Raw genomic sequence first — 26,051 nt, 5'->3', positions numbered from 1 at the left:
GGGCCCAGTGTCAATGGGAGTACTTTGCGTGGCCTCGGCACGGGAACTTGGGGTGCTTGGAATGGCGAGGTCAGCCAAGGAGCTTAGAACGGCGAGGTCGGTCGAAGAGCTTGGACGGCGAGGTCGGGCGAGGAGCTTGGACGGGCGAGGAGCTTGGACGGGCGAGGTCCGCCGAGGAACTTGGTCAGGGGTTTGAATGTCCAGGCCCTCCGTCCGCTTCGCCCTACGGTGTGGCGCTTGACGCCTCCTCCGGGCGTCAAGGAGGAGGAGGCCACCTCGTGGTGGTCCATTGTAGAAGGCCAAACGACAAGGTAAAAACTCTTGCTGCTGTGCCTCCCCTTCCTGACAAGACGGCCTGCGGTCGAAAGCTCCTCCCTGAGCCTCCACCCCGGCTCCCACGCAGTGGCCTACTGTAGGCGGCCCGCCGACCATGCAGATGCCGGTGTCGGGGTAATCCGGGTTGGAATAATCGGAAAAAAGGTAGGGCTCATCCTCCTCCGGTGGAGCGTATCAGGGCCCGAATTGGTAAAAAAAATCACTGCCTGAATCAGAAACTCCAGCAAAGAAATCAATTTGCTCACCACCGTCCTCATCTTCAGAATAACCAGAGTCCCTCCATTGTGGAAAAAGATCAGCTGGTTCTTCACATCAAATAACATGGGCGATTAACTGTGGTTGTCGGCACCTGGGCATATTGACTTAACTGTTCAGGCAGCCCAGTGCGACGGGCTGGGCGGGGGAGGTCGTAGGAGTGGGTTGAGGATCAGAATTTTCTCTTAGCCGAGATTCCTGTGCTGCAAATACGTGCAAAACGTGCCTCCCCCACATATTAAACTCCTCATGTGAGCTTGAAGGGCTTCTCATTAATTCCATGTGGTCGGGTGGCTTGAAGGAGGATGGCTGGCGTCAACGAGCGCGTCGGCGCGAGCGTGGGTGGCGTCCCGCTGGGTCCATTTGGTCGGATCGATCTGTTACGGTCGCGCCATGTAGCTTGGCGCAACCGGGGGAAACGTTACCCATGTGCGGTGATGCCGGAGGGAAGGAGGCCGTTCATTCTCATTTGTAGGCTTTGTTTAATAACTCAACAGAAACTTATAAAACAAAAGGGGCTTGAATCAACCAAATCTAACTGAAAAGAAACATAATATCCCACAAAGCGCCGAAGGTTACGCCTCGGCGTGGCGTGGTGTGGCGTGGCGGAAGTGACGTCAGCAAGTGACGTCCGCATGATCCAAAGAGTCGATCCGACAACTACGAACACAAACCATAGTCCTTAAATAACCCAGGAAAACATAATCAGGTAATTGAACACAGCTGAAACTGAAAATGCCCTCATGCCAGGAGGGGCAAACGAGCCACTCCTGACAAAATAGTTAAAATTCGTCATCCTTTCTTTTGAAATTGACCATCAGTTTTCCTCACTGTGTCCTAAAAGGCATATTCCTGCTTCTGTATACCTGCACATAATTGTTTACACGTTTGTTGTGCTATGCGTGTAATTTTCTGAAATTTTCCTTTCTTATCTAACCCATTTTACAAAAGAGATTTTTTTTATAGCGCAACAACGGTTCTAAACAAGCTGCTTGTAACTTATTAATTAAGAATGAAAAAATGTGCTCAATGTGTACTATACTGGGGTCTGTTTTAGTACTTGGAGGAATACAATCACCTTTGAAAAGACAACTTCAAAATCTTTCTTGGAATTAGGAGGAAAGTGTCTTGGTCATTCAAGTAACATCCAATGAGCCCCTATTAAATGGTCTTCTTTCATCAGGGGACGGTTTGGCCAAGTCCACAAATGTATAGAGAAGTCATCTGGCCTAACATTGGCAGCAAAAATCATTAAGGCAAGAAGCCAAAAAGAAAAGGTACTGTACACAGTATATTTTAACCATTCATTGAAATTTTTTTTGCGTCCAATTGTACAAAAGCTGTAATGTTGAACACATTTGCCATACATTGCATGACAAATGTGGTAGATTAAGAGATTTCCCAATAGATTTAGTAATGTTTTGAGACTTTAGGGCAGTTATTGCAAATAAACTCAACAAATGTAGTTTTAAATTCGGTTTTATAATTTAATTTTTACGGGCGGCACAGTGGGGCGAGTGGTTCGCGCATTGGCCTCACCTCTGGGGTGTTGGGTTCAAATCAAGGTCACGTCCACCTGTGTGGAGTTTGCATGTTCTCCCCGGGCCGGCGTGGGTTTCCTCTGGGTACTCCGGTTCCTCCCACATTCCAAAGACATGCATGGTAGGCTGATTGAAAATCAATTGAAAACACATTTGAAATATTTGTATGAGAGATTTTAAGAGTGCATCATTTTAATGTTTATTGTGTATTTAAACGCATGGGCTATTAAATAATAAGAAAGAACAAAAAAGAAAAACGGTATATCTTTTCTTTGCAACTACAAAATACCTTAGAAATCTTGAGAGTGACTGAAATACCAACATTATTACAATATTTACTAGTTTATGTGTGTACTTTGTTTTTGGTCTGCCAGGATGTGGTGAGGAATGAGATCCAAGTGATGAACCAGCTCAACCACTGCAACCTCATCCAACTGTATGCAGCCTTTGAGTCCCGTCATGACATCATTCTTGTCATGGAATAGTAAGCTGCAGAGCATTTAAGAATGTGTAAAATTAATTATTTCTTGTTCTACACATGGTAAAATGTATGTATGTATGATTGTTTTGCATCTCTGCCATAGTGTTGAAGGGGGTGAATTGTTTGACCGCATCATTGATGAAAACTGCAACTTGACCGAGTTTGACACTGTGCTGTTTATTCGCCAGATTAGTGAGGGACTGCAATATATGCACAGAATGTACATATTACACCTGGACCTTAAGGTAATTTGAAATGATTCATTCCTCATTTAAAAAATATCTCCCATTGTATTGGTTCTGTCAAACACTGACACAAATTTTCATTTTAGTATTACTAGTGTGCTACTTTATTTAGTGTCTCGGTGAATACCATACTATTAATGAACGTGACCCAGATTTAAACCCTGGGCCCCAGAACTGAGGCCGACACGCTAACTACTCATCCACTGAGCCGCCTGTTATAAACCATGAAAGGACTTTATAAGGTTTGGTGAGAGTGATCAGTATGCTACGTGATACCATGTGCAATATTTCTAAATTATTGCATCATCATTGAAAAATATGGTTGATCTTAAACAGTCTAACCATCAATCAGATACTAAGATTGTGCTCAGGCATGATATAATATTCATGATTGACACCATATAGTAAGTCTCTTATTTCCTGTTGAATTATTTTACAGCCAGAAAACATTCTTTGTGTCAGCAGGGCCACAAACAAGATAAAAATAATAGATTTTGGTCTGGCCAGGAGGTAAAAGTCTTATTTGAGTGAAATGATCCCCACTTTCCCACCCCAATACACGTACACACATAACTTTTTATCTAAGGTTAAATATGTTTATCCCACAGATATAAACCTCGAGAGAAGTTGAAGGTCAACTTTGGAACACCTGAATTTTTGGCCCCTGAAGTCATCAATTATGAGTTTGTTTCATTCCCTACAGACATGTGGAGTCTTGGCGTCATCACTTACATGTTGTGAGTTTAACTGCTTGACTTTTCTTTTGAAATTCCTCGCCAACAACTACTGTTAGCATGGTCTCTTGACCTTCTTCCTACAACACCACACGCTCGTGTTCTGTTCTGGGGGGTTTGAAAGACAGAAAAAGACATCCGAGACATACTTAGACTCGGGGTGTTTCATGCACGTCAGCCAAGGCTTTATTGGGAGAAGCACACGTTTTGATATCTGACCGCCACTTGTCTTCTTTGCAGCAGTCAAAAGTGGGCGTTAATTTGAATGTCAGTGGGCATGTTTCAGTTTATAAGAGGCTTTAAAATATGGAGTTGTTTCCTATGGCCAGCTAGTCTTGGCAATTACTAAACCGTTCCTCCAGTCAGGGGCACGAGAACAAGTGCATGATATCAGCCCCAGGCAAAACAATAGGATGTCTTCAGCAACTTGTAGAACAAAGGAACACCTGTTTTGAAAAGCAAACAAGGAAGCAAAACATAAGTGTGACCACACACGAAATCCGACTGACAACACAAACAAGACATCTGATTCGCGCGAGCAAACCCAAAAGGGCCACAGGCTGGCGAGAACATATATATAGCACTACCTAATTATGCAACACTTTCTTTCTCACCTGTTCTGTTTAGACTTAGTGGCCTGTCTCCGTTCCTTGGGGATGATGACAATGAAACACTGAACAATATTCTAGCCTGTCAGTGGAACTTTGAGGAAGAGGAATTTACTGATGTTTCTGAAGAGGCCAAAGATTTCATCACACGTTTACTTGTAAAAAGCAAAAACTGGAGGATGAGTGCTACAGAGTCTCTCAGACACCCCTGGCTATCAGACCAAAGTTTGCACTTTCAGTTACACTTAAAGGTAAGAGTTAATTTGAATCACTTAGTTTTGGGGTTTCCAAACCAGTCCTCGTGGGCTGCTGTGGGTCCTGGTTTTTTGTTTCAACTCATTCCGCAGACAGGTTTACCAAAGAGGTTTCTGCTAAACCAAGCAGCACCTGACTGCAATCAACTGAATGAACTTGTAAAACACCAGAAAAACAGGTTTCCTCTTGTTAGATTGGACAGAAATTCTTCAACACTGCAGCGCATTTAGTTGACTTAGCTGTTTATGCAGTATAAGAGCATTGTGAGCCTGATCTAACATCGTGATCCATACGCAATACATGGCAGGAACTAGATATGGGCCCTCATTTGGTTGGAGATTAATAGTGATATAAAACATAAAGTCATGCGATGATTAGATGAGACACACTGCTGTATGGTTTAGTGTCATTAAATGCAATGAGGCAAGTAATAATATAATATCAGACATAGGCATTGTCGTCATCATTGACTTGACAAAAGGCTTAGTAGTCATCATACCCTCAGCTGCGTATGACGAATTTGTATAGTGCTTCTCCACAGGTCCGCCATCCCAGGCAAGACCCCGTAACTGACATATTCAGATTTGTTAGCAGTCCGCCACGATGGAAACATCGCATCACCTCTTGTTGCCTCACTGATGCTAACAAGAATAAAATGTATCACTTACCTCTCACTGTCTTCTTACTTACCCTCCCTCAGTTCGCCTGTAGAAGGCAGATCCACGCCAAAAATTGTGGGTAATGGATCGGGCGTTTGTCAAAAAGATACTAGGAAGCGGGGCTCGGAGTGGTTGTTGTCGTAGCCCAACCGCAATGGCCGCCCGGCATCCGCTCCCCTGCCTCCTTTCTCTTCGCCGTCTACGGTGTACTTTGGGTGGGTTGGATATCCTCAGAGATCCCGGAGGTCTCCGGATGTTCTTGGGGATATCGAAGGTCAGTCCGTAGTAAGTTGTGAAATTGGGTGTCTTGCCTTTCAACGAACGAACTGGAGAGCAATGAGCCGCTGCGCCCGAGCGCGCCGCCATCTTGAACTCTCCGATAGCAAGTCATTACGTCAAAGGTCATTGAAACTCACGGTTTGCATTACACACGCCTTAGCGCGTTGCATGCTGAGAGGCGTGAGGCATGAATAATGTTGTCTTGTACTTGTATATCTTTCCCAAGGGGAGTGAGAGCTTACATTGAGCAGTACACTAATCCCTCGTTTTTCGCGGATAATGTAGCTCAGACATGGCCGCGATAATAAAAAAAAATGTCAAGTAGGATCACCCCTATTCTTAATGCATATTATACTACATGTCTGTACAAAAATACAAGGACACAACTACAATTATCACAAAGTGTGTTGATTAAATATTACAGTGACAGGCATATGAAGAGTGTAATGGTTTCTGGATTGGATTGGATAACTTTATTTATCCCGTATTTGGGAAATTTCATGGTGACAGTGGCAAGAAGGGGGGAATACAGATACATTAAAGATATAGTTAAAAATAGTTACAAGTCAGACAGTACAGTTGCAAAGGCCGCAGAACAACAAAGCAAAAGCACAAAGTACAAAGTAAAGCAAAGTAAATGGGATCATTAAGAATCACCAAATCAAATCATTAAGACAGAAAAGCAGCAAAAACACAAAACAAACAAGAGTGGACGGAGCTACCCCCATCTTGGTTGCGGTAGCATAAACGGATACAGACTCAAGAATAAGACGTTGTAAAGTTGGATAAAACTGGAACCACACACAGGAACTTCTGCAGACTGGGACCGAGGTAGAGAATATGCAGTCACTATTCCAAGCTTATCCGCACAGTTCCACAGTAGTCTGGAGCTGTAGACAACAGTAGCAGAGTGGAAGCCCTCGACTCTGTTTCCGACTTGGTAAGCGCCGACAGCTCTTCAATCTTATCCCATGATGGAATGGTTGGTCTGAAGCGTTGCTTCTTCTCCTGGCACTTTTGTCCAGCTCCGAATTTCCAGCAGCATTGAGGTGTAGCTCCTTCTGCGCTGTACTATATTAGCGAGACCCATGTGTTTGATAGTGTAGGCATGGCTGAATGGTTCCAAAAGAAGTAGCAGAAAGAAGCCAGGCTAACAGAACAAAGAAAGTTGTAAAAACATTAATGTAAAAAGTATAAAGTACAAAGTAAAGTAAAAAGCAATGTATTAAGAAATATGAAATTGTAATTAAAAAAAAGATAGAAGGGCTGTAAAACACAAAAAAACAAATAAGAGTGGACTGAGCTCCTGTCACTGGCTTCCGCGCTACGGCGCCATCTTCATATCTAAATATAATTTAAATACAAAAAGTAATCGGTGGCTGCCCACTGCTACAGGGTATCCCCGCCTCTGGCCCAAAACCAGCTGGGATAGGCTGCAGCAGCACCCGCAACCCTAATGAGGATAAAACGGTTCAGAAAAAAATACTTAAAGTTTGGTACTCAGTAAAAATAGTTTCCCTTCGCTTGATTTAATCTATAAAAATAAATTGGTTATTAGAGCTTTAGTCCAAGTTCTCTTCCGCAGAGTTAAGAGGCATTTTGTTGTTGTTGTTGTCTTGACACTGTCAAGACGATTGCCAAATTCAATGGCTACATTATCCATCAATGTTTTCATCAGTCTCCGTCTGAATGGCACATGCAGTGTGTTGATGTCCAATCTCCATGCCAGCTTCATGGTCGTACCTACTGCGTAAATCCATCGGTGGCCAAGCAAAAGCGGCAGCGCATTGTGGAGAAGAATGGTCACAGCAATATGCAGCATGACAACCTGGGTAGAGAGACCAGAGGCTATATCTCTCACCGATTCACCTCATGAGAATTTATATAATTTTGGCCCAATCCTCCAAGCAGATCTCCTTTAGAGCAGTGATGTTTGGGGCTGTCATTGGGCAGCACGGACTTTCAACTCCCTCCATAGATTTTCTATGGGGTTGAGATCTGCAGACTGGCTAAGCCACTCCAGGACCTTGAAATGCTTCTTACAAAACCACTCCTTTGTTGCCCTGGCTGTGTGTTTGGATCATTGCCATACTGAAAGACCCAGCCACGTCTCATCTTCATTCTCCTTGCTGAAGGAAGGAGAATTTCACTCAAGATCTCCCGATATATGGCCTCATTCATTCTTTCCTTTACACAGATCAGTCATCCTGGTCCATTCGCAGAAACACAGCCCCAATGCATGTTTCCACCCCCATGCTTCAGAGTGGGTATGGTGTTCTTCAGATGCAATTCAGTATTCTTTCTCCTCCAAACACGAGAACCTGTTTCTACCAAAAAAGTTATATTCTGGTTTCATCTGACCATAACAAATTCCCCCAGTCCTCTTGTGGATCATCCACACGCTCTCTTGCAAACCGCAGATGGGCCTGGATGTGTACTGGCTTCAGCAGGGGGACACATCTGGGTCGTGCAGGATTTGAGTCTGGCGGTGCATTTTGTTACTGATAGTAGCCTTTGTTACTGTGGTCGCAGCTCTCTCTAGGTAATTCACTAGGTCCCCACGTGTGGTTCTGGCCTTTTTGCTCATCGTTCTTGTTACCATTTTGACGCCATCGGGTGAGATCTCGCATGGAGCCGGACAACCATGCACACTCACACCCATACTTATGAGTTACCCATCTTGTGGAAGACTTCCTGTGTGTGGTCCAGTCTCATCCACTTCTACAATGTCTTTTTCTTGTGTCTGTATCTGTTTTTGCGACTGCAACCAAGATGGCGCCGCTGGTAGCGGTAGTTCCGTTTGCTCTTGCTCGTTTTGTGTTTTTCCTGTTTTTCTGTTTTTATTGCATTTTAATATTTCTAAATGCTTTCCCATTTACTTTGCTTTGTACTTTGTGCTTTTTCCTTTGTTATTTTGCGACCTTTGTGACTCGACCCCAACCGTTGCGTGGCTTGGTTTATTTGTGCTAGTCCTAGACGTCTTTGGAGCCATTCAGTCGTACCCCGCTGTCATGCATGCGGGATCAGCTGTGAGCAGTGGACGATAGTGCCAGGAGAAGAGGCAACGCTCCAGACAAAGTATTCCATCATTGTTATGGGAGTGTGAGATCTCTCCCCGTTCAGATGGAGGAGGTGCCAGTGCTTACTGTGCTGCTTGTGTGCATTGAAGCCCCCTAACTGCCTGTCCGCTGATGTTTATTAGGTGATAGGACATTTTAGGAGAATCTAGGAAAGGAAGATGATCTGTGCGGTAACCTCAGTCTCAATCTGCAGAAGGTCCCCACCTTGTGGACCTCCTTGTGTGGCTCCAGTTTTTTTACCTCGGTCTACAACTTCTTGTGTGTCTTGTGTCTGTCTTGCTACTGCAACGAATAATTTTCCTGAATACGGGATGAAATAAAGTTCTAATCAAATCTAATCTAATAAACCTCAATGAAACAACATCGGCTTGCTTTGACACACCGTCTTCCATTACCGTTCGCTACATGATCAATATTCATTAATGTGTATTACAAACCAATTAATTTCAAATCACTTAGGAACCAGATGATGCCTATTAGTTTCAACTCCAACTGAATTTCCTATATTATCTGACAAATATGGATGGTTCATTAACAGTGCTAGGGTATACTAGTCTATGCATATTGAAAATTTTGAAAAGGTGAAACACTACCATTGTGTGACAGACACTATTTAGAAACATGCTGGATTCTCCTTCAGAATTGTGTTAAGACTCAATAGCTCAAGCAAACACAATTGTGTTGACACAGTTAAGAGTAGCATCAACGCTAGCAAATGTCTGGACACGCCTAGAGAATTCCTAGCACTGGCAGGACAAGTAAGGTGTTTTTATAGACTTATTTCATGTAATATCCTTTTTTTCCGTCCACGTTTGGCGTAATTGTTAACTGCATTTTCTCCAAATCCAAGGGAAAAGTGACATTATGTGGGCGAGCAATGCTTTCTCAATCCATTACCATTAACATAGTTTACGGGACATCCCACATGGCACTGACGGCAGCGGGGAGCTGACTTGAGTATTTAATATCAGACCAAATGAAAAATTACATTGTAATACAATCATCAAAATACTCATTTGAAATTCGACTGTATTTTTACGTCAACATTTTTTGCACATTTTTTCAATATTTTTTTCCGTTTCAGAAAATTTAAGTTGATTTAATAACCACCCATATACACTTTAGTTGTAATAAAATTTAGCGGCTAATATTGATGAGCATAAAAAACAAAGAGGCGGCACAGTGAAGCGAGTGGTTAGCGCGTCGGCCTCACAGCTTTGGGGTGCTGGGTTCAAATCCATGTTATGTCCATCTGTGTGGAGTTTGCACGTCCTTCCCGGGCCTTTGTGTTTTTTTTCCACGTACTCATGTTTTCTCCCACATTCCAAAAACATGCATGGGAGGCTGATTGGACACTCTAAATGGCCCCTAGGTATGGGTGTAAGTGTGCATGTTTGTCCATTTCCTTGTGCCGTGCGATCGGCAGCCCACCGTTTCAGTGTGCCCACCGCCTCTGGCCCGGAGTCAGCTGGGATAGGCTCCAGAACTCCCCGCGACCCTAATGAGAATAAAGTGGTTCAGAAAATGAGATGAGATTAAAAAAAACATTGATAGGTTCATTAATAATTTCCCTTCTTTGTAATTATCAACAACTGCAGGCAGACATCTTATTCAATTATTGACATTTAATTAAATAGATTGGATCACAGATAAGAACCTTAAGGGAGGATGTCTTCAAAAGTATCCTCTCGAACAGTATTTCGCGTACGGCTTTAAGGCATTTGGATAAAAACAATCATGCCTTCATTTGACCTAACAATCATATAACAATTACATAAAGAAGCCCGAAGTGCGTCACGAGTGTTATGGAAGTGGCAGAAACAATATCTTTGTTATTGGCCAGTGACCCTGGCTCCGTTGCTGCCCCCCGATCAACAGCCCCCAGAGCCCGATACTGGGTGAGATGTAGCATAAACAATCCTTGGATAAGTAAGTCCACGTGAGAGTGGACCAGGTGGCTTTTTATGACTTTGAGCCGAACAATAGAAAGACTGATTTAATGATTTAACAAAGAAATGAATTACTTCACATATATGTATAAAAGTAATGCAGAATAAACCCAACAAACATAAAGACCATTGCAGAGGACTTGTGAGGATAAGTACTTTGGAAAATGAATGAATTAATGAAAACATGACAGGAAAGGAGGCAGTTCTCTTTCACTAGGATTGGTATTGTGGCAACTAGCAGGGCCAGGAGAAGAATCAGCAATAGATTAGTAGTCTCTGTCAATCATTGATACTTTCGGCAAGGGGCCAAAATAGAGCCAGTGTGCAGCCAGGGAAGAGGCAAAACTTTCCTCTAGTTCAATTTTTTTGTGTTATTGAATGGTTCTTTTGAACAAATCATTTTATTGAACTGATCTTAACGGATTTGTTCAGTCAACTGTTTTCCCTGTACAAATGTACGTATGTATTCTATTTCAAACACAACCATACTGTATGGATCAGGAACCTTTTTCAACCCAATTGTGTTTTCCAATAGTCTGACTGAGTGAATCCTCTTTTATTGCAGAAAAACAAGTCTAACTCTACTCAACCACCCTCTCCAGAGTGCTAGACAGGTGAGCTCATCTTCTGCTCTCCAAACCAATGGCTGGCAACTATTTCTTTGTTTGCAATGACAACATTATTTTAAGCTCATTTGCTTTTACCAAACAAGATATCAACTCCTTTTTTTATTTTTTTAGAAAAAGCCTCCAACATCCCTTTTGACATCACTGGACCAATACTGCTGTATATTTATGGCTTGTGAATTGCTGTCTTCCTGCCTACTATACCCACATTAGCATAGATTATCTTTTCTAATCGATGATCTCTAATAGAGTTTATTGACGGCAAGGAGAGATTACAATTTTAATAATAAAATACAGATAAAATTGACTTTCTTGATGAATATAATCACTAAGGGGGAATATTTAGGATCTCTCGTGTATATGGTGACTAACCGCAGCATATATAATGTATATATAATTAATGATTTTAAAGATAAAGAAAGAGACAAAATTGAAAAAAAAATGGGATTTTGGTGGTGAAATGTTTTAGGTCTGAAACATGAATTACTAATGTGTCTGTTAGAGCATGAATAGGGAGTGGATTTTCACTGCTGTTGCATTTTACATCTGGGGAAAACCTCCCATTTTATCCCAATCCTGGGTTGAGTCACAAAATAAATCCTCTCCCACTTTTGTAAAATAACTCATGATCCCAGTCAAAAAGACTCCCAGGCCCATCTCACTCACGTTTTTTTTAACTTACACCTTTAAATTATTCATGAGGAAAGTCAATAGAATGATATTTATAGATTATCACGTTTCATGCAGTTAAAATCAAATTGACACCATGAACAGTCAGCTGCAAAATTATGAAATGGGGAATATACTGTAGGTTTCTATAACTCATTTCATACAAAGGCCCAACCCATCTAATTTTTCTTCGTCCTTATTTTGCTAAAATGGGAAGAATGCTTATTATCAGTGGATCTTTTAAACAACTAGGAGCTTCCACAATGTTGTTCCAATTTCATCAATGGGTTATTTTTGTGCAGTTTCATGTCTAAGCTGTCTTTATGCTTTCATTTCCTACACCGTTCACTGTGTTGTGTTCGTAACTCAAGTTCATCTTCCTCTAGTAGCCAGAAGTTGAAGTGATACTGGAACATGTATTTTTTTGACATACCAACTAAGTCAAGATAGTGTTGGCCTAGCAATTTAAAACTATAAAAATGTACACCCTATGTTCTTTTGCACAGGTGATATGTGTTCCTGCTCCCACCTGCTATCTTTGAATGTTATCTCTGCACTGTCCCAATCACAAGGTTAAAGAAAAAAGACTCCATTCTAAAGAGTACTGCCTGATTTCCGGAATTAATTTGTGCACTACAATGTACCCTGCCAAAAAGATTTTCATTCTTCCGGTTTCTTGCATGCATGCCACTTTTGTTTTGTTTTTAAGTAACGTGAAGCAAACGTATTGAATGTTACTACAATTTTGATCTTAGATATTTTTGGAATTCGCTTTCCTTCACTTTATGGACAAGTCTTAGGAAAACTTGAATTGTAAGAGGAAACATAACACTTAGTTTTTGTTGAACACATTATTGTAGTTTTCTATATAATATATACTTTGCAAAGCGGCCTGGCTTGAGTGGTTAGCAAGGCGGCCCGGTTTTTGTTGAACATATTATTGTAGTTTTCTATATAATATATACTTTGCAAAGCGGCCTGGCTTGAGTGGTTAGCAAGGCGGCCCGGCTGCTTGAGTGGTTAGCAAGGCGGCCCGGCGGCTTGAGTGGTTAGCACGTCGGCTTCAAATCCAGGTAGGTCCACCTGGATGGAGATTACATGTTGTCCCGGGCCTGCGTAGATTTTTTCCGGGTACTCCTTTTTCCTCCCACATTCCAAAAAAACATGCATTGTAGGCTGATTGGCTGGAAAAGGTTCCAGCACCCCCCGCAACCCTAGTGATAGGTTAACCAATAAGTATTCCCAAATTCACCTTATTCCTGCAAGAAGAGAACCGATCCACCTGTGTCTCCGGTCAGATGATTCTGAAGACCCCGATGTCGCTTTTGCTGATATATTCATGAGATTTAACAACATGCATCACGGACGTCTAAACATTATTTAGAGTCTCATAACAATTTTTCTCAGTTCTCAAAACTATTAGGTCTGTCGAATCTTCCCAAGAGAGTTTTGATGTGAACCATCTTGAGAAGCCACACTTCCCAAGACAAATGTAGAAATCCCAAGAATTTGTTAAGAACCATCTTCAGAAGCCGATGCTTCCCAAATTTTTTTACTGTTCTCTTGATGTGAACTACAGTCTCAAGAAGCCCAGGTGTGAAAGGGGAGTGACCTCCAAAGTTTTTTTGGTTAAACTTTGGAGTGAGCATTTCTCTTGCAAGAGATGTATTAAAATGCCTTGTCCTAATGTCAATAATATTCATTGCAAGCACTGTATATTTCAAGCAAATTTATAATAATGGTAAACCTAACACCTAGTGAGAGTAAAGCGGTTCGGAAAATGAATGAATCGATGAATGAATATATTTTGCAAAAAAAAACAACAACAACTAGACATGCCAATGATTAATCAGCTCGAGATACATGTTACTTAACACAAAAGTATCAAACTTTTCCTCAGGAGCCTGTAGTAGGCCTTAGAACAAGGGTAGGCAAACCGGTCCTCACGTGGCACTGTGGGTGCAGGTTGTTTTTCTCAACCAACCAAGCACGGACAGTTGAACCAATGAGGTTTCTGGGGAAACAAGAAGTGCCTGGTTGTAATCCACTGATTACACATGTAGAGACCAGATTGGTGAAAATATGTTCTCAGGAAGGGTTCGACAGAAAACCCACACCTACTGTGGCCCTGTGTGGAATATTTGCCCACCCGTCCCTTAGAACACAATACTACCTATGTTTATTTAATGTTTAGTTTATGACTGTTCTTTATTGTGATGTTCATTTATTGAATTGTTTGATACCAGTCTGTACTGTAAGTGCAAGATTCGTCTCATCTCGGCATTTCAGCAGATTGTGCCTTGCATTCATTGCAGATTCATTGCAGTCTTGTTTCGATCACAAACTGTGTATATATATATATATATATATATATATATATATATATATATATATATATATATATATATATATATATATATATATATATATATATATATATATATATATATATATATATATATATATATATATATATATATATATATATATATATATATATATATATATATATATATATATATATATATATATATATATATATATATATATATATATATATATATATATATATATATATATATATATATATATATATATATATATATATATATATATATATGCATTTATACATATATACACATATATGCATATAAGCATATATACATATATACATATATATATATATATATATATATATATATATATATATAGAGAGAGAGAGAGAGAGAGAGTGAGAGAGAGTGAGAGAGAGAGAGAGAGAGAGAGAGAGAGAGAGAGAGAGAGAGAGAGAGAGAGAGAGAGAGAGAGAGAGAGAGAGAGAGAGAGAGAGAGAGAGAGAGAGAGAGAGAGAGAGAGAGAGAGAGAGAGAGAGGTTATGTGCAGGTGTGTGTGTGTATATGTATATGAATGTCTATGTGAATCTGTATGTATAGGTGTAGGTGTATGTGTAGGTGTACAGGCACGGGCACATGCACATACATTTTGAACAGAAAAGCTTTGTCATTTTGAATTAACTTATTTTAAAATAATTATTTTGTATAATTATTTTAATAAATGTAGACTATGTGGAAATAAAGCACACAATAAAGCTTTCTATAATTTAGTGTTGAACATTCCTTGAACTAATGACAACAACACGAAAATGTATGCCTCTTGGCATGTCAGCAAAATATTTCATTATGTACTGTTCCATGCTTTTCCATGTGAATGTGGTTTCTTTGTGTTGAAATTATCATCATCATGGATGACCAAAAAATATTGACAACATATGACACAAACCAGTAGTGTACCTTGCGAGATAACATGAATGGCATATCATTTTCACGTGCTTTGTTGACTCCAAAAACAAAAAAGGAAGTCCACAGAATTTTGGTTGTCCTTCAGTACTATGGCTTACCTACAGAAATTAGAATGACTCTTTTTCAAACACACTTGTACACAATGGCATTGATCTAAAATAAGATGAAGCTTTTTTTCTTTTTACATGTCTCCCCCAGCATTTTTAGAGGGTGCTTGGTGACAGTGAACAAAAGCTCTGTTATGGATTAAGCATTGACCAAAAAATTGGTTGTAGTAAAGATGCAGCTGCTTTAGGTCAGTGAAATGCATAAGGGAGCAACACGATCACATATCTTAATGATAATCTGACAATGAAAGTTATTCTTTTTTCCCCCGTTTTCTGAACCGCTGTATCCTCACTATGGTCTCAGAGTGTGCTGGACCATATCCCAACTGACTTCAGGCCCAAGGCAGTGGACACCCTGAATTGATGACATACCAATCTCGGGGCACAAGGACACAAACAACCATTCACGCTGACACTCATATCTAGGGGCAATTTAGATTTTCCAACCTGGAATAAATCCATTCAAATCAAAATTATCCTCAAAAGCCATAGATGGTTCTGCTTGATATATAGTTGAGAGGTGAAGAGAAATATATATTTTTAGCATAGGTCCCACCTGCTTGTTTAGAACCAAAAGACAGTTGTTGCGCTATAAAATAAATTCTCTTTTGAAAAATGGGTTTGTTGAGAAATGAACATTTGTATACAATTATATACAGGTATGATCCAGAAAGTGGTGTGCCGTCAGGGCCTTCAAGGCCTTCTCTGCTGGCCTAAGAAATATTTGAATCACAAACTGATGTTAATTATATTTTGACCATGAATACTTATTAAATAATTACAAATTGTCTGTTGGCATCCTTTCATTGCTTTTCCCCCTGGTTGCACTACTACCAGATGTGTGTTTTCATATTGAAGCATTTAACCAATCACATTTCAGCCATTATTTGTTGCCAGAGTTAGAAATCTGCCTATAGGCCTTCACAATCAGTTCTGCAGGCTCTGCTGCATTAAAAAAGTGTCAATAAGACTGTTGCTTTAACCAATCAAAATTCGATTTGGTGACACCATGGCCTTCTCACAGGCATAGGGATACATAATGACTTTCACCAACTATGATTGGATAGTCATAGAGTGGACTATCCAGAGCTACCAAACTGTATCTGGAGCGACCTGCACAAGCAAATACATTGTTGTGTCGATTTAATAGCGGTTTTGTCAACCTGCAATGGCTGAACATAATTAAGAAAGTTCGGACAACTCCAAAGCAAGCTAGCCTGTCACAACCGGGAACGAACATTTTCAGCAGTCGAATAAAAACGTATGCCAGAAATACGACAAACAAAGTAGCACACAATATCAGTTTAAGAAATATGTAGAAATAGAATTGTCTTTCATGAATATACTGAAAAGTGATGGCCAACCAATCTCAGGGCACGAGGAAAACATGAATATTCTGGAGAGAGCTAAGGTTAAAATGAAGTTTACTATTTACCAAAAAACAAGGCAGCAGCACCCACACAGTCAGCCCAACCCCATTGGAAACAATAACCACCAACACGAATTACCCAAATCAACCAAGCAGCAGAAAAACGTTAAATGGACATTTACAATCATTTGATTGTGTTAACGACAACCATCAACTTGCACCCATAACTCTGTATCCATGCCCTGTTTACAAAGCACAGGGTGCCCAAAGACAGCTACACCTCGAAATGCAAATAAATCAAGGCTAATCAAGGGTATACATGAAGCCCACAAGAGAGCAGGGACATATCTACCGCAAGGCGTAGTCAACATGGAAAGAAGACAGTTTTCCCGCACCTGGGAACTCGCGTTTAGGGACATCATGTAAAAATACATACATCAACTCTGCTTTCAGCTTTAACAAATACAAAGGTTGAGTTTACAAGGAGAAGGTGAAGAAATGCAATCATCTATTATGATCTAACAGTCGTTTCTGGACACCATATGAAAATTCAACTCTCTACGATGCACGGTTTGGAAAAAACGAAGCATGAGAATCTTAACTTATCTATTCAACCATCCATCAATAAATCACGCCTTATAAGGTTTACAGATAATCACACGTATTCTTGTTTTAAATAAGTAGGTTTTTAGTTGTCTCCTGGTTAGGAGACAGGACATAGCCAAATTCAATCTTCTCAGTAGAGATGGCCGAAAGGAGGAATTGTGGCCTTGTTCCTGACTGTCGAGAGAGGCAGGGAGATCACAGCTTTGGTCCCAAACTAGTCTCCTTGTCTGGGGAAGGCTGGCCACAGACACGCTTTTTGTTAAAATATAGTTGCTAAAACCAAGTTGTGTGTTGGCAGAGACAGGATAAAGGAAGGAGTCTTGTGAGAGACAAGAGGAACTTTTCTTTTAGACTTTACCTTTTTTCTGTGCCTGACCGGAGCAATTTTTTCCTGAGATGAACCCAGCTCGGTCTGTTTTAATTTGTACAATTTTCCCTATTTTCTAATTTTCTTGATTTTGTTTGTATCATTTTATTTTCTTGGAGTCAAGTTTGTACCTTCTTCTGTCCACTTGAGAGAATAAAATAATTCACGAATAGAATGAGCCAGCCGTGCTGTTCATTGGAGACTATACAAAAAATAACATCTACAGGGTTCAGGACAGAAAGTAGGGGGGCACCTGTCATAAAATAAATCATCGTTCCGGCGAATTAACTTGATTTGTATTACCGAGCCCGAAGCAAACCCGAAATTTGATATTTTATTTGTAAGAATTTGGGACTGCCGAGTTGGGAGGAGGAGGTGCGATTCATGGTCACAAATTAAAGCCTGCCTTTTGTAACAAAAATAATACCTGGATTATCGCAGATAATGGGGTTTCGGTACCCCTGCAAAAAGTATAAATCCGTGAAGAGGGGTCACCCCTATAAATTTTTTTATTTTTTTTAATTCTTCAGTGCTGAGTCCTAGAAGCAAGAGGGCTTTCTGGCTACGAGTTTCAGCGTGGATTTTCACATTTTTATGAACTTAAATTTTTTTTTTTTTCAGTGCCGAGTCCTAGTAGCAAGCGGAAGACAGAGTTGCTTCTATTTGCGAGTTTCAGCATGAATTTTAATTTTTTTTATGAACTATTACAAAAATAAAAGATAAAAAGAACAAGAAAATAAGCCGCCTCGTGCTGCAGAACTTCCCTCGTCTACCTTTGTTACGGCAGACCCACTGGATTCCCACAAGCGGCGGTATGATTAGGAGTTCGGATGGTCGTTTCTCTCTGTGTGTGCCCTGCGACAGCCTGGCGACCAGTCTAGGATGTAGTCTGCCTTTCGCCCAAAGACAGCTGTGTTAGGCTCCAGCCACCCCCGCAACCCTTTCGAGGATGGGTTGAATGGAAGATAAATGAATGAATATTTTTTCTGAAAATTCTCCAGAAAAAATCTGCGATGTAGCAAAGCAGTGATAACCGAAGTAGCGAGATGTATCTGTAAACATTTACATCTTTTATATTATAATATAGACGTTCGACGATTTCAAATGTTTAAATGCCTGGTCGACATTGAAGTGCCAGTCTTTTTGCTCTCGTATAAAAGCAAAGCACCATTTTCCCTACATTCAGTTAAGCCAGCACAAGTTTCTGTCGCATATCCAACAATCAATTCGAAGCTATCCCACCCCTCTCTCTTACTGTTGGGTTTATTCTGTAATACTATTATAGATATGTGTATTTAATAATTTCTTTGTTAAACCATTCTTCCAATTGTCCGAAGAGAACCCAGGGTCGTAACCAGTCACCTAGTCCTCTCACAAGGACTGTTTATCTGACACTTCACTCAGTCCCGGGTTCCGAGGACTGTTGATCTGGGTTTGCAGCGTCGTCAAGGACTCTTGCTACCAGCAGATGGATATCAATCACTTCCAGGAACACTTGCATCGTGTTCCTACATCATGACGCACTTCGCGCTTCTTTATGTAATTATTATGCCAAATGAAGGCGTGATTGTTTTGATTCAAACAGAGTTTGTTTTTAGGTTCCTCTTTCTATTATTGTTAAATACCTTAATTGTTATTATAGTTACAGATGTTGTTTTTGCTTACGCATGTTGGATTAATCAATAACCTTGTAATTGTTTTGATTTATGGCTTTAAAGGCGTACGAGAAATTACTGTTCGGGGAGGTCCTTTGGAGATTGGGAGGAAGTCTGGATGTATCTACCTTTATAAGGTTGTTACCAGAGATGCAAATTATTTAATTAAATGTAAATAATTAAATAAGATGTCTGCCTGCAGTGATTGATAATTATAGAGAAGTGTAATTATTAATGAACCTATCACTTACCCTCTTTGTCTTTTCAGTTGTCATGTCCTTAGTTTATCCTTCTGGCTGGAATAGATGCGGACTTGCGAAGAGGAATACTTTTAAGTGGGCGGCGTTCATGTGACATACACAGAGTATGCTCTGGCTCTGCGACTCCAATTGCAATTACATTACAGCACCTTCCAAATTCTTTTATTTTTAACAAGTATTCCTCATTTCAGTATCCACAGATCATTTTGGTACATACATTTACAAACAATATTCAAAAAAAACATTATTTAAAAAAGTAATCGAGAGAGACCACACATCATCTTAGTATACTTTTTTTTTCAGCGAGAAAGAATCCCGTCCTGACCCGAACCTGAAGTAATGATTGACATTTTAGGCCCGATCCGACCAGAGTTTTGGGTCAGGTCATGTCGGGTTCATGATCGGGCTGAAGATCTCCCCTCTAATGGTCATAAATTGTCGTTAAAGAAATTATGAGAATGTATAACATTATTGGACAGACAAAGATGACATTTCATAGTGTCAAGTGGCGTAGACATCCAAATACAATCTGGAGACCACCCCATACTGTCTCACTGAAGTGGAAAACACTGGTTATATTGTTTTTGTTGATGTATTCCATCAAGCAGAAGACACACTAAAACAAAAAAACGGCGGATTAGTGCAACTTTTTTTGAGCTAACACTTTTGTATTGAAAAAAATCACCCAGTTTAAATGATTTGGACATCTCATTGGTGTCAAAAGAAGGCACTCAGAAAAAGGAGATTTTTAAAAGTGGACATTGTGGCCTCAGAGTTCTTGCAAAATAAGTTCTAATTTTCTGTGGCATATTAGTCAATAATAGATAAAACATTTTTAGCTAAATGCTTATATAGTTTACAGTGGTGGACCGTCAGGGCCTGTGAGGCCTTCTCTGCTGGCCTAAAAATATATCTGAACCACAGACTGATGTTAATTATCTTTTGTCTATGAATAATTCCAAATTTTCTGTCAGCTTCCTCTCATTGCTTTTTTTTCCTGGTTGCGCTACTTCCACGTGTGTGTTTTCATATTTAAGCATCTAACCAATCACATTTCAGCCAATATATTTTTGCCAGGGTCAGAAATCTGCCTTAAGGCCTTGACAATCCTTTCTGCAGGCTCTGCTGCATAAAACAAGCGTCGATAAAACTGTTGCTTTAACCAAACAGATTTCAAGTTGGCGACACCACAATGCTTTCTCGCAGGCTTAGGAATACACCATTGCCTTCTAGCAGGCGTAGGGATACATCATCGCTTTCACCAACTATGATTGGCTAGTGATAGCGTGGACTAGCCAGAGCTACCAAACTGTATCTGGATCAAGCTGAACAAGCAAATACATTGTTGTGTTGATTTAATAGCGGTTTTGCCAACCCACAATTACTGAAGGAGGAGAAGAAATTGATTTGTTTGCAGATTTACTGTCAAAGCCATTTTCAAGACGGGCTTTTCAAGGAAAGCTGGACATCATTAAGAAAGGTCGGACAACTACGAAACAAGCAAACCTGTCACAACCGGGAAGGTGCATTTTCAGCACTAAATCAAATAAAAACGTATACCAGAAATACAACAGGACAGGCTTGACTTTCAGCATTACCTTCGATGGTGATAGAAAAGGAGGAAAGCAAAGGAGGATGGATTTTGTGCATAAGTAAAAATGATTTTTGGTGAATAAAATATCGCTATATTCCTAAATAATATTTCAATTGTATGATTTTTTTATTGATGCTTTTTTTTATGTGTTGCAGCTGTAGCTGCAGTAGAAGTTTTATAGCCCTAAAATAGTTTTTGAGATTTGGATAGATTCAGACAGCTGAAGGCGTCGTTAGAAAATCCACAGACCGCCGCTCATAGCTTTTATGGTCATTTTTTTTTACAAGATGGTTTACTTGCTGTGTTCATTGTATTTTTATTTTAACATTGTAATAGTTCAATTTTAATCTCGCAATATTCATATTTATTTTCTCTCTGAATATTAAAATTGTAAGACTTATTACAATTTCCCGCGGGGCACATTGGTTGGGAAACACTTGATCAGTGAAATCGCCACAATTATTATTTTTTTAAAACTATTTTTTTAAAAATCCCATGGTGGAAGTAATTAAATCTAAAAATAAAATAAATAAATATTTAAAATAAAACAACAACAAATGCTATTCAATTTAGTGTAGTTTCAAGTTGTTTTCGAAATAGCGCTGTTTGTAGAAGCCCTGATTTTTTTTCGTAAACCTTCTCTACTCGTGTTCTGCTATTGGTTCATTTTCTGGTCTCTTCCTGCTTCCCAGTATTTCGACTGCACAGCGTGTAATGTTACTCTCAGTAACAGAGCTTTTGGGAAGTATTTGGAAAACACGTAAAAACTATCCAAACACTTTAACACAGAGGGTTGAGAGAGAATAATCTAAACGTCGAAAAAATGTCTCAGTGTTCTGAAACTACAGGCATTAGCTCGGAAGACACCAAGAGGGAAAGGAAAATAGCTGTCATCACTGGTATCACGGGACAGGTACCTGAACACTTATTCTCTCAAACCTGTATTGATAACTTTGTGTATACTGCTGCACTATTAGACCTCTATTAGACCACTATTAGGCCAAGCCTCCCCCACATGCAAAAATGAAGTCAAGCCAGCAGCCCCGCATTTATATCCTTCCTTGTTTCAATAATGTGCATTACCGTAATGCAACGCAGTGGCTTCAAAGCGAATGTCATTTTATCAAAAAAAAGGACGTATATTAAAAAAAAAACAGGGAGATACCAAAGCATCGCCCCACTTCTGAAATTTTAAAACATTGTACTACCCAAATACTTGATTGCGGTCAAGCCAGCGGACATTAGCGTTTCGTGGTAAAATGAGCGGACGCACAAAATAGTCCGACAATTTAGTCCAAGCATTATGGTAATTCCATTCAAAACAGAAGAGTGGCGAAGCAGTGGTGACTTCCGTATGTTCGTAGCGCATTAAAACCATCAAAAACGGCTGGCCAACACCGGTCCTCGAGACCCCCTATCCTGTCTGTTTTGCACGTCTCCCTCCGCATTTGAATGAAATAATTGAGATCAGTATGAATGTTCTGGAGAGCGTTCTTATGAGTTGGTCATTTGATTCATGTGTTGCAGAGGAGGGAGATGTGGAAAACAGACTTGATAGGGCCTTTCGAGGACCGGACTTGACCACCCCTGCTAAAAAAAGACTCAACAGTCAAAAAACAGCACTGTATAGCTCATAATTTAAAATAAAATAAAGTATCTCGATTATAAAACACGCAATTCACTCCACAAGTACATTATTATGTGAATCCCCAGAACGGTTTTTGTGATTCAGTAGCTAAATAAAGTTTTTTTTTCATAGTTTCATACCAAGGTGGGTCAATCCTAGCGCAGGTGCTCCCCTACTTACAAACCAGCTATCTTCCGAGTGCTTGTTCATAAGTTGAAATTGTTCATAAGTTGAAACTGTTAAAATTGAAGTTGATTCAGTGCTATATTTTGTATTATAATTTATGTTTAAGTCCTATATAAGTATATTGAAGGTTTATATAAGTACATTTGTATGTTTAAGACTTGTATAAGTAACCAGCATTGGTTTGTACTGATTTTTTTTAATAAAATGGAGAGAATACATACTGTACTGTATACATACATTAGAGAGATGGCGAGAGATTTACTAGAAACTGGCCGAAAGAAGCTATCTAATGACAATTGCACAGTTTTCTTCTTGTTTTCATCATAAATGCGGTAGCACTGTATGGCATCATTCAATTGATTTGCAACCTTTGTCCAACATTCAATATTTGGGTCCTGCTGCTCGATCTTTCTGTTTCTAAAAGGTACTGACAGTCGAACGATTCAAGTTGTATTCCCGTGCAACGCTCACCACTTTCTCACACACCTCAAGCTTCTTTATTATTGCCACTTTCAAATGAAATGGCTTGCCTCTTCCTTGCACCTCCCTCACCTGAAGCATTTAGCTTTTCAACAACTATATTGAATTATGGATGCACGAGATATTTAATATTAAAAATGAAAATGGTTATTTGCGCACTGGAGATACGTCACGCACTTCCGCACTGCAACGAACTGGGCAGAGGAAGGTGGATGCTGGGTGAGTTTAGCTCTCACGGCGGAAAGAAGTACTACTCGGAAAAAGGCGCGCAGTACAAACTCGAACTTGCTAACATTTTTCGACATTAACGCAATGTGCAGACAGGTTCGTTTTTATCGTTGTTCGTTAGTTGAATGTTCGTAAGTAGGGGAGCGTCTGTACAATGGTACCTCAACATACAAGCACCCGAAATACAAGTAATTCGAGAAACAAGTAAAATTTCGAACAAACTCTTTCGTGTATAACAGATATCTACGAGCACTGGGCGGAGCCTTGCATTTTTTCAGTGTTTTTTTTCCTGTCACTCAGCACGAATTGCGTAGCGTTCACTAGTACTAGGAGTATATATTACTTTTCGTTGGCAAGTGGTCGTGCGTTATCCTATTGTAAAGACATTTGTGTGCATCATTTTCGGAATATTTTGAAGGGAATACAAAAGCAAACAGCCCATTGATAGTGAATGTTAGGTTTAAAACCATATACATTCAATAACTTCGGATCAGAGGTAGCACACGGAGAGTCGGCTTGATGAGATTTTCAAAGACTTCAGCTGAAGGACGGGTCAGAATAGCCAGCGCTGGGAGATGTGTCCATCCCCCAACCTGACCTGTTCGAATCCCCACCTACCCCCAACAGTTGATCTAGTTTTAGTATAAAGGGTCATGTGACCTAGGTACAAACTTTAGACTGGAAGAGGTGAACAAAGAAATGGGCGTGTCTTGGTATATGACACGCCCCAAACTCATAGGTGTCATGATGAAACTTTCCACTAGGCTCTGCAAAATTCTATCCTAGTGACTATAATACATTCTATACTCCACAATTTCAGCCATTATTTGTTGCCCGGGTCAGAAATCTGCCTCAAGGCCTTCACAATCAGTTCTGTGTGCTCTGCTGCATTGAACAAGTGTCTAAGACTGTTGATTAAACCAATCAAAATTCGATTTGGTGACACCAAAACCATTTTGCAGGCATAAGGATACGTCATCGCTTTCACCAACTAAGATTTGGCTAGTCATAGAGTAGGCAGGCCAAAACCAGAGTGAGCCAGCCAGAGATCACAAACTCTACCCACAATGGCGGACGGAGGAAAACAAATGGATTTAGTTGCAGATTTGCACACAAAGCTATTTTCCAGAAGAAAATGGACATCATTAAAAAAGGGCGGTCAACTAGCAAAGCTAGCAAGCCTGTTACAGGCGGGAAAAAGGTGTGTCCATCACTTTCAGTGCGCTAACTACGAGAGCTACCAAGCTGTATTTGGAGTGAGCTGCACTAGCAAATATATTGTTGTGTTGATTTAAAGCAATTTTCAAGACGCACTATGCCAGAAAAATGACGTGACAGGTTTGACATTCATCATGAGCTTCGATGGCGATAGAAAAGAAGGAAGAAAGAAAGGAGGGTGGATATTGTGTACAGTTAAATGGCTGCCTTTACACAGAAATATCTGAATCATATTATATTTTGTCCATCAATACCAATTAAATAATTCCACATTGTCTGTTAGCTTCCTTTCCCCCCTGGTTGGATTGCTTCCAGATGTGTGTTTTCATCTTGAAGCATTTAACCAATCACATTTCAGTCATTATTTGTTGCTAGGGTCAGAAATCTGCCTCAAAGCCTTCACAATCAGTTCTGCGGGCTCTGCTGCTTTAAACAAGTGTCGATAAGACTTGCTTTAACCAATAAGATTTCGAGTTGGCAACGCCACAATGTATTGTGGCGGGCGTAGGGATACGTCATTGCCTTGTGCAGACGGAGGGATACGTCATCGCTTTCACCAACTATAAGGCTAGTCATTAACCAGAGCTATCAAACTGTACTTGGAGTGGGCTGCACAAGCAAATATATAGTTGTGTTGATTTAAAGCCATTTTCAAGACGGACTATGCCAGAAATACGACAGGATAGGCTCGACTTTCAGCATTAGCATGGCAATATAAAAGAAGGAAGAAAGAAAGGAGGATGGATAATGTGTACAGTTAAAAAGGATTTTTGGCGAGTAAAATACGTCTATACAGTGATCCCTCGCTTATCGCGGTTAATGGGGACCGGGACCCCCCCGCAATAAGTGCATTTCCGCGAAGTAGGCGGGCGCCATCAAAAACGCTTATAGAAACGTATAACACGTGCACAAAACCACCACCAGGCTAATATGCTGTTCATTCAGGTGTTTTATTCCACATTAGAATGCAGGTGTTATGTTGGTGCATACAAAAAATCACTGCAAATGTAATAAATGTAAACTTTTATTCAGAAAACTCAGACATTCAAAAACATAGCAGAAATTCAAAAACATCATAGCAGTCCAGATGGATCTCCCGCAGTTCTTTGGCGCGTAAGAAACATTGTTATGGGGAGTTGTGAACATTGTTTTTTTGGTCGGTGAGGATGCGCCTGTAAACAGCCATGACCTCATCGATGCGATTGCTGAACTCGGGTGCCCTCACCATGTTACACCATGTTATCGTCCATTTCTTTGGCCTTTCTTTGGAGGTCTTTGGCAGTATTAAAGAGTTCCTGCAAATTATGTAAAGTAAGGCCGCCTTCGTCAGCTTCATCA

The 26,051-nt window shown here is 40.2% G+C and overlaps 2 protein-coding genes across 5 annotated transcripts in view; both read left to right on the top strand.

Annotated features, from left to right (window-relative positions):
- mylk4b (myosin light chain kinase family, member 4b) overlaps positions 1–11,036 on the top strand; it is a 51,682-nt gene extending 40,646 nt beyond the window's left edge. For both annotated transcript variants that reach the window (XM_077717894.1, XM_077717893.1), the window contains 7 exons: positions 1,775–1,868; positions 2,507–2,616; positions 2,717–2,858; positions 3,298–3,368; positions 3,467–3,595; positions 4,220–4,451; positions 10,988–11,036. In XM_077717894.1, the coding sequence (XP_077574020.1) occupies positions 1,775–1,868; positions 2,507–2,616; positions 2,717–2,858; positions 3,298–3,368; positions 3,467–3,595; positions 4,220–4,451; positions 10,988–11,032 (823 nt within the window). In that variant the 3' untranslated portion in view covers positions 11,033–11,036. The remainder of the gene's footprint in view (positions 1–1,774; positions 1,869–2,506; positions 2,617–2,716; positions 2,859–3,297; positions 3,369–3,466; positions 3,596–4,219; positions 4,452–10,987) is intronic.
- A 10,578-nt stretch (positions 11,037–21,614) lies between these two features.
- The window catches only part of gmds (GDP-mannose 4,6-dehydratase), an 88,046-nt gene continuing 83,609 nt past the window's right edge, over positions 21,615–26,051 (top strand). Inside the window, exon 1 of one of the 3 annotated variants that reach the window (XM_077717846.1) lies at positions 21,615–21,887. In XM_077717846.1, coding sequence (XP_077573972.1) covers positions 21,798–21,887 — 90 coding nt within the window. In that variant the 5' untranslated portion in view covers positions 21,615–21,797. The remainder of the gene's footprint in view (positions 21,888–26,051) is intronic. The other 2 variants (XM_077717847.1, XM_077717848.1) reach the window with 2 other exon arrangements.

Source organism: Stigmatopora nigra, chromosome 5 (genome assembly GCF_051989575.1).
Source record: "Stigmatopora nigra isolate UIUO_SnigA chromosome 5, RoL_Snig_1.1, whole genome shotgun sequence".
In the NCBI taxonomy this organism is placed as follows: domain Eukaryota; kingdom Metazoa; phylum Chordata; class Actinopteri; order Syngnathiformes; family Syngnathidae; genus Stigmatopora; species Stigmatopora nigra.
This window is presented reverse-complemented; position numbering and strand designations above follow the sequence as displayed.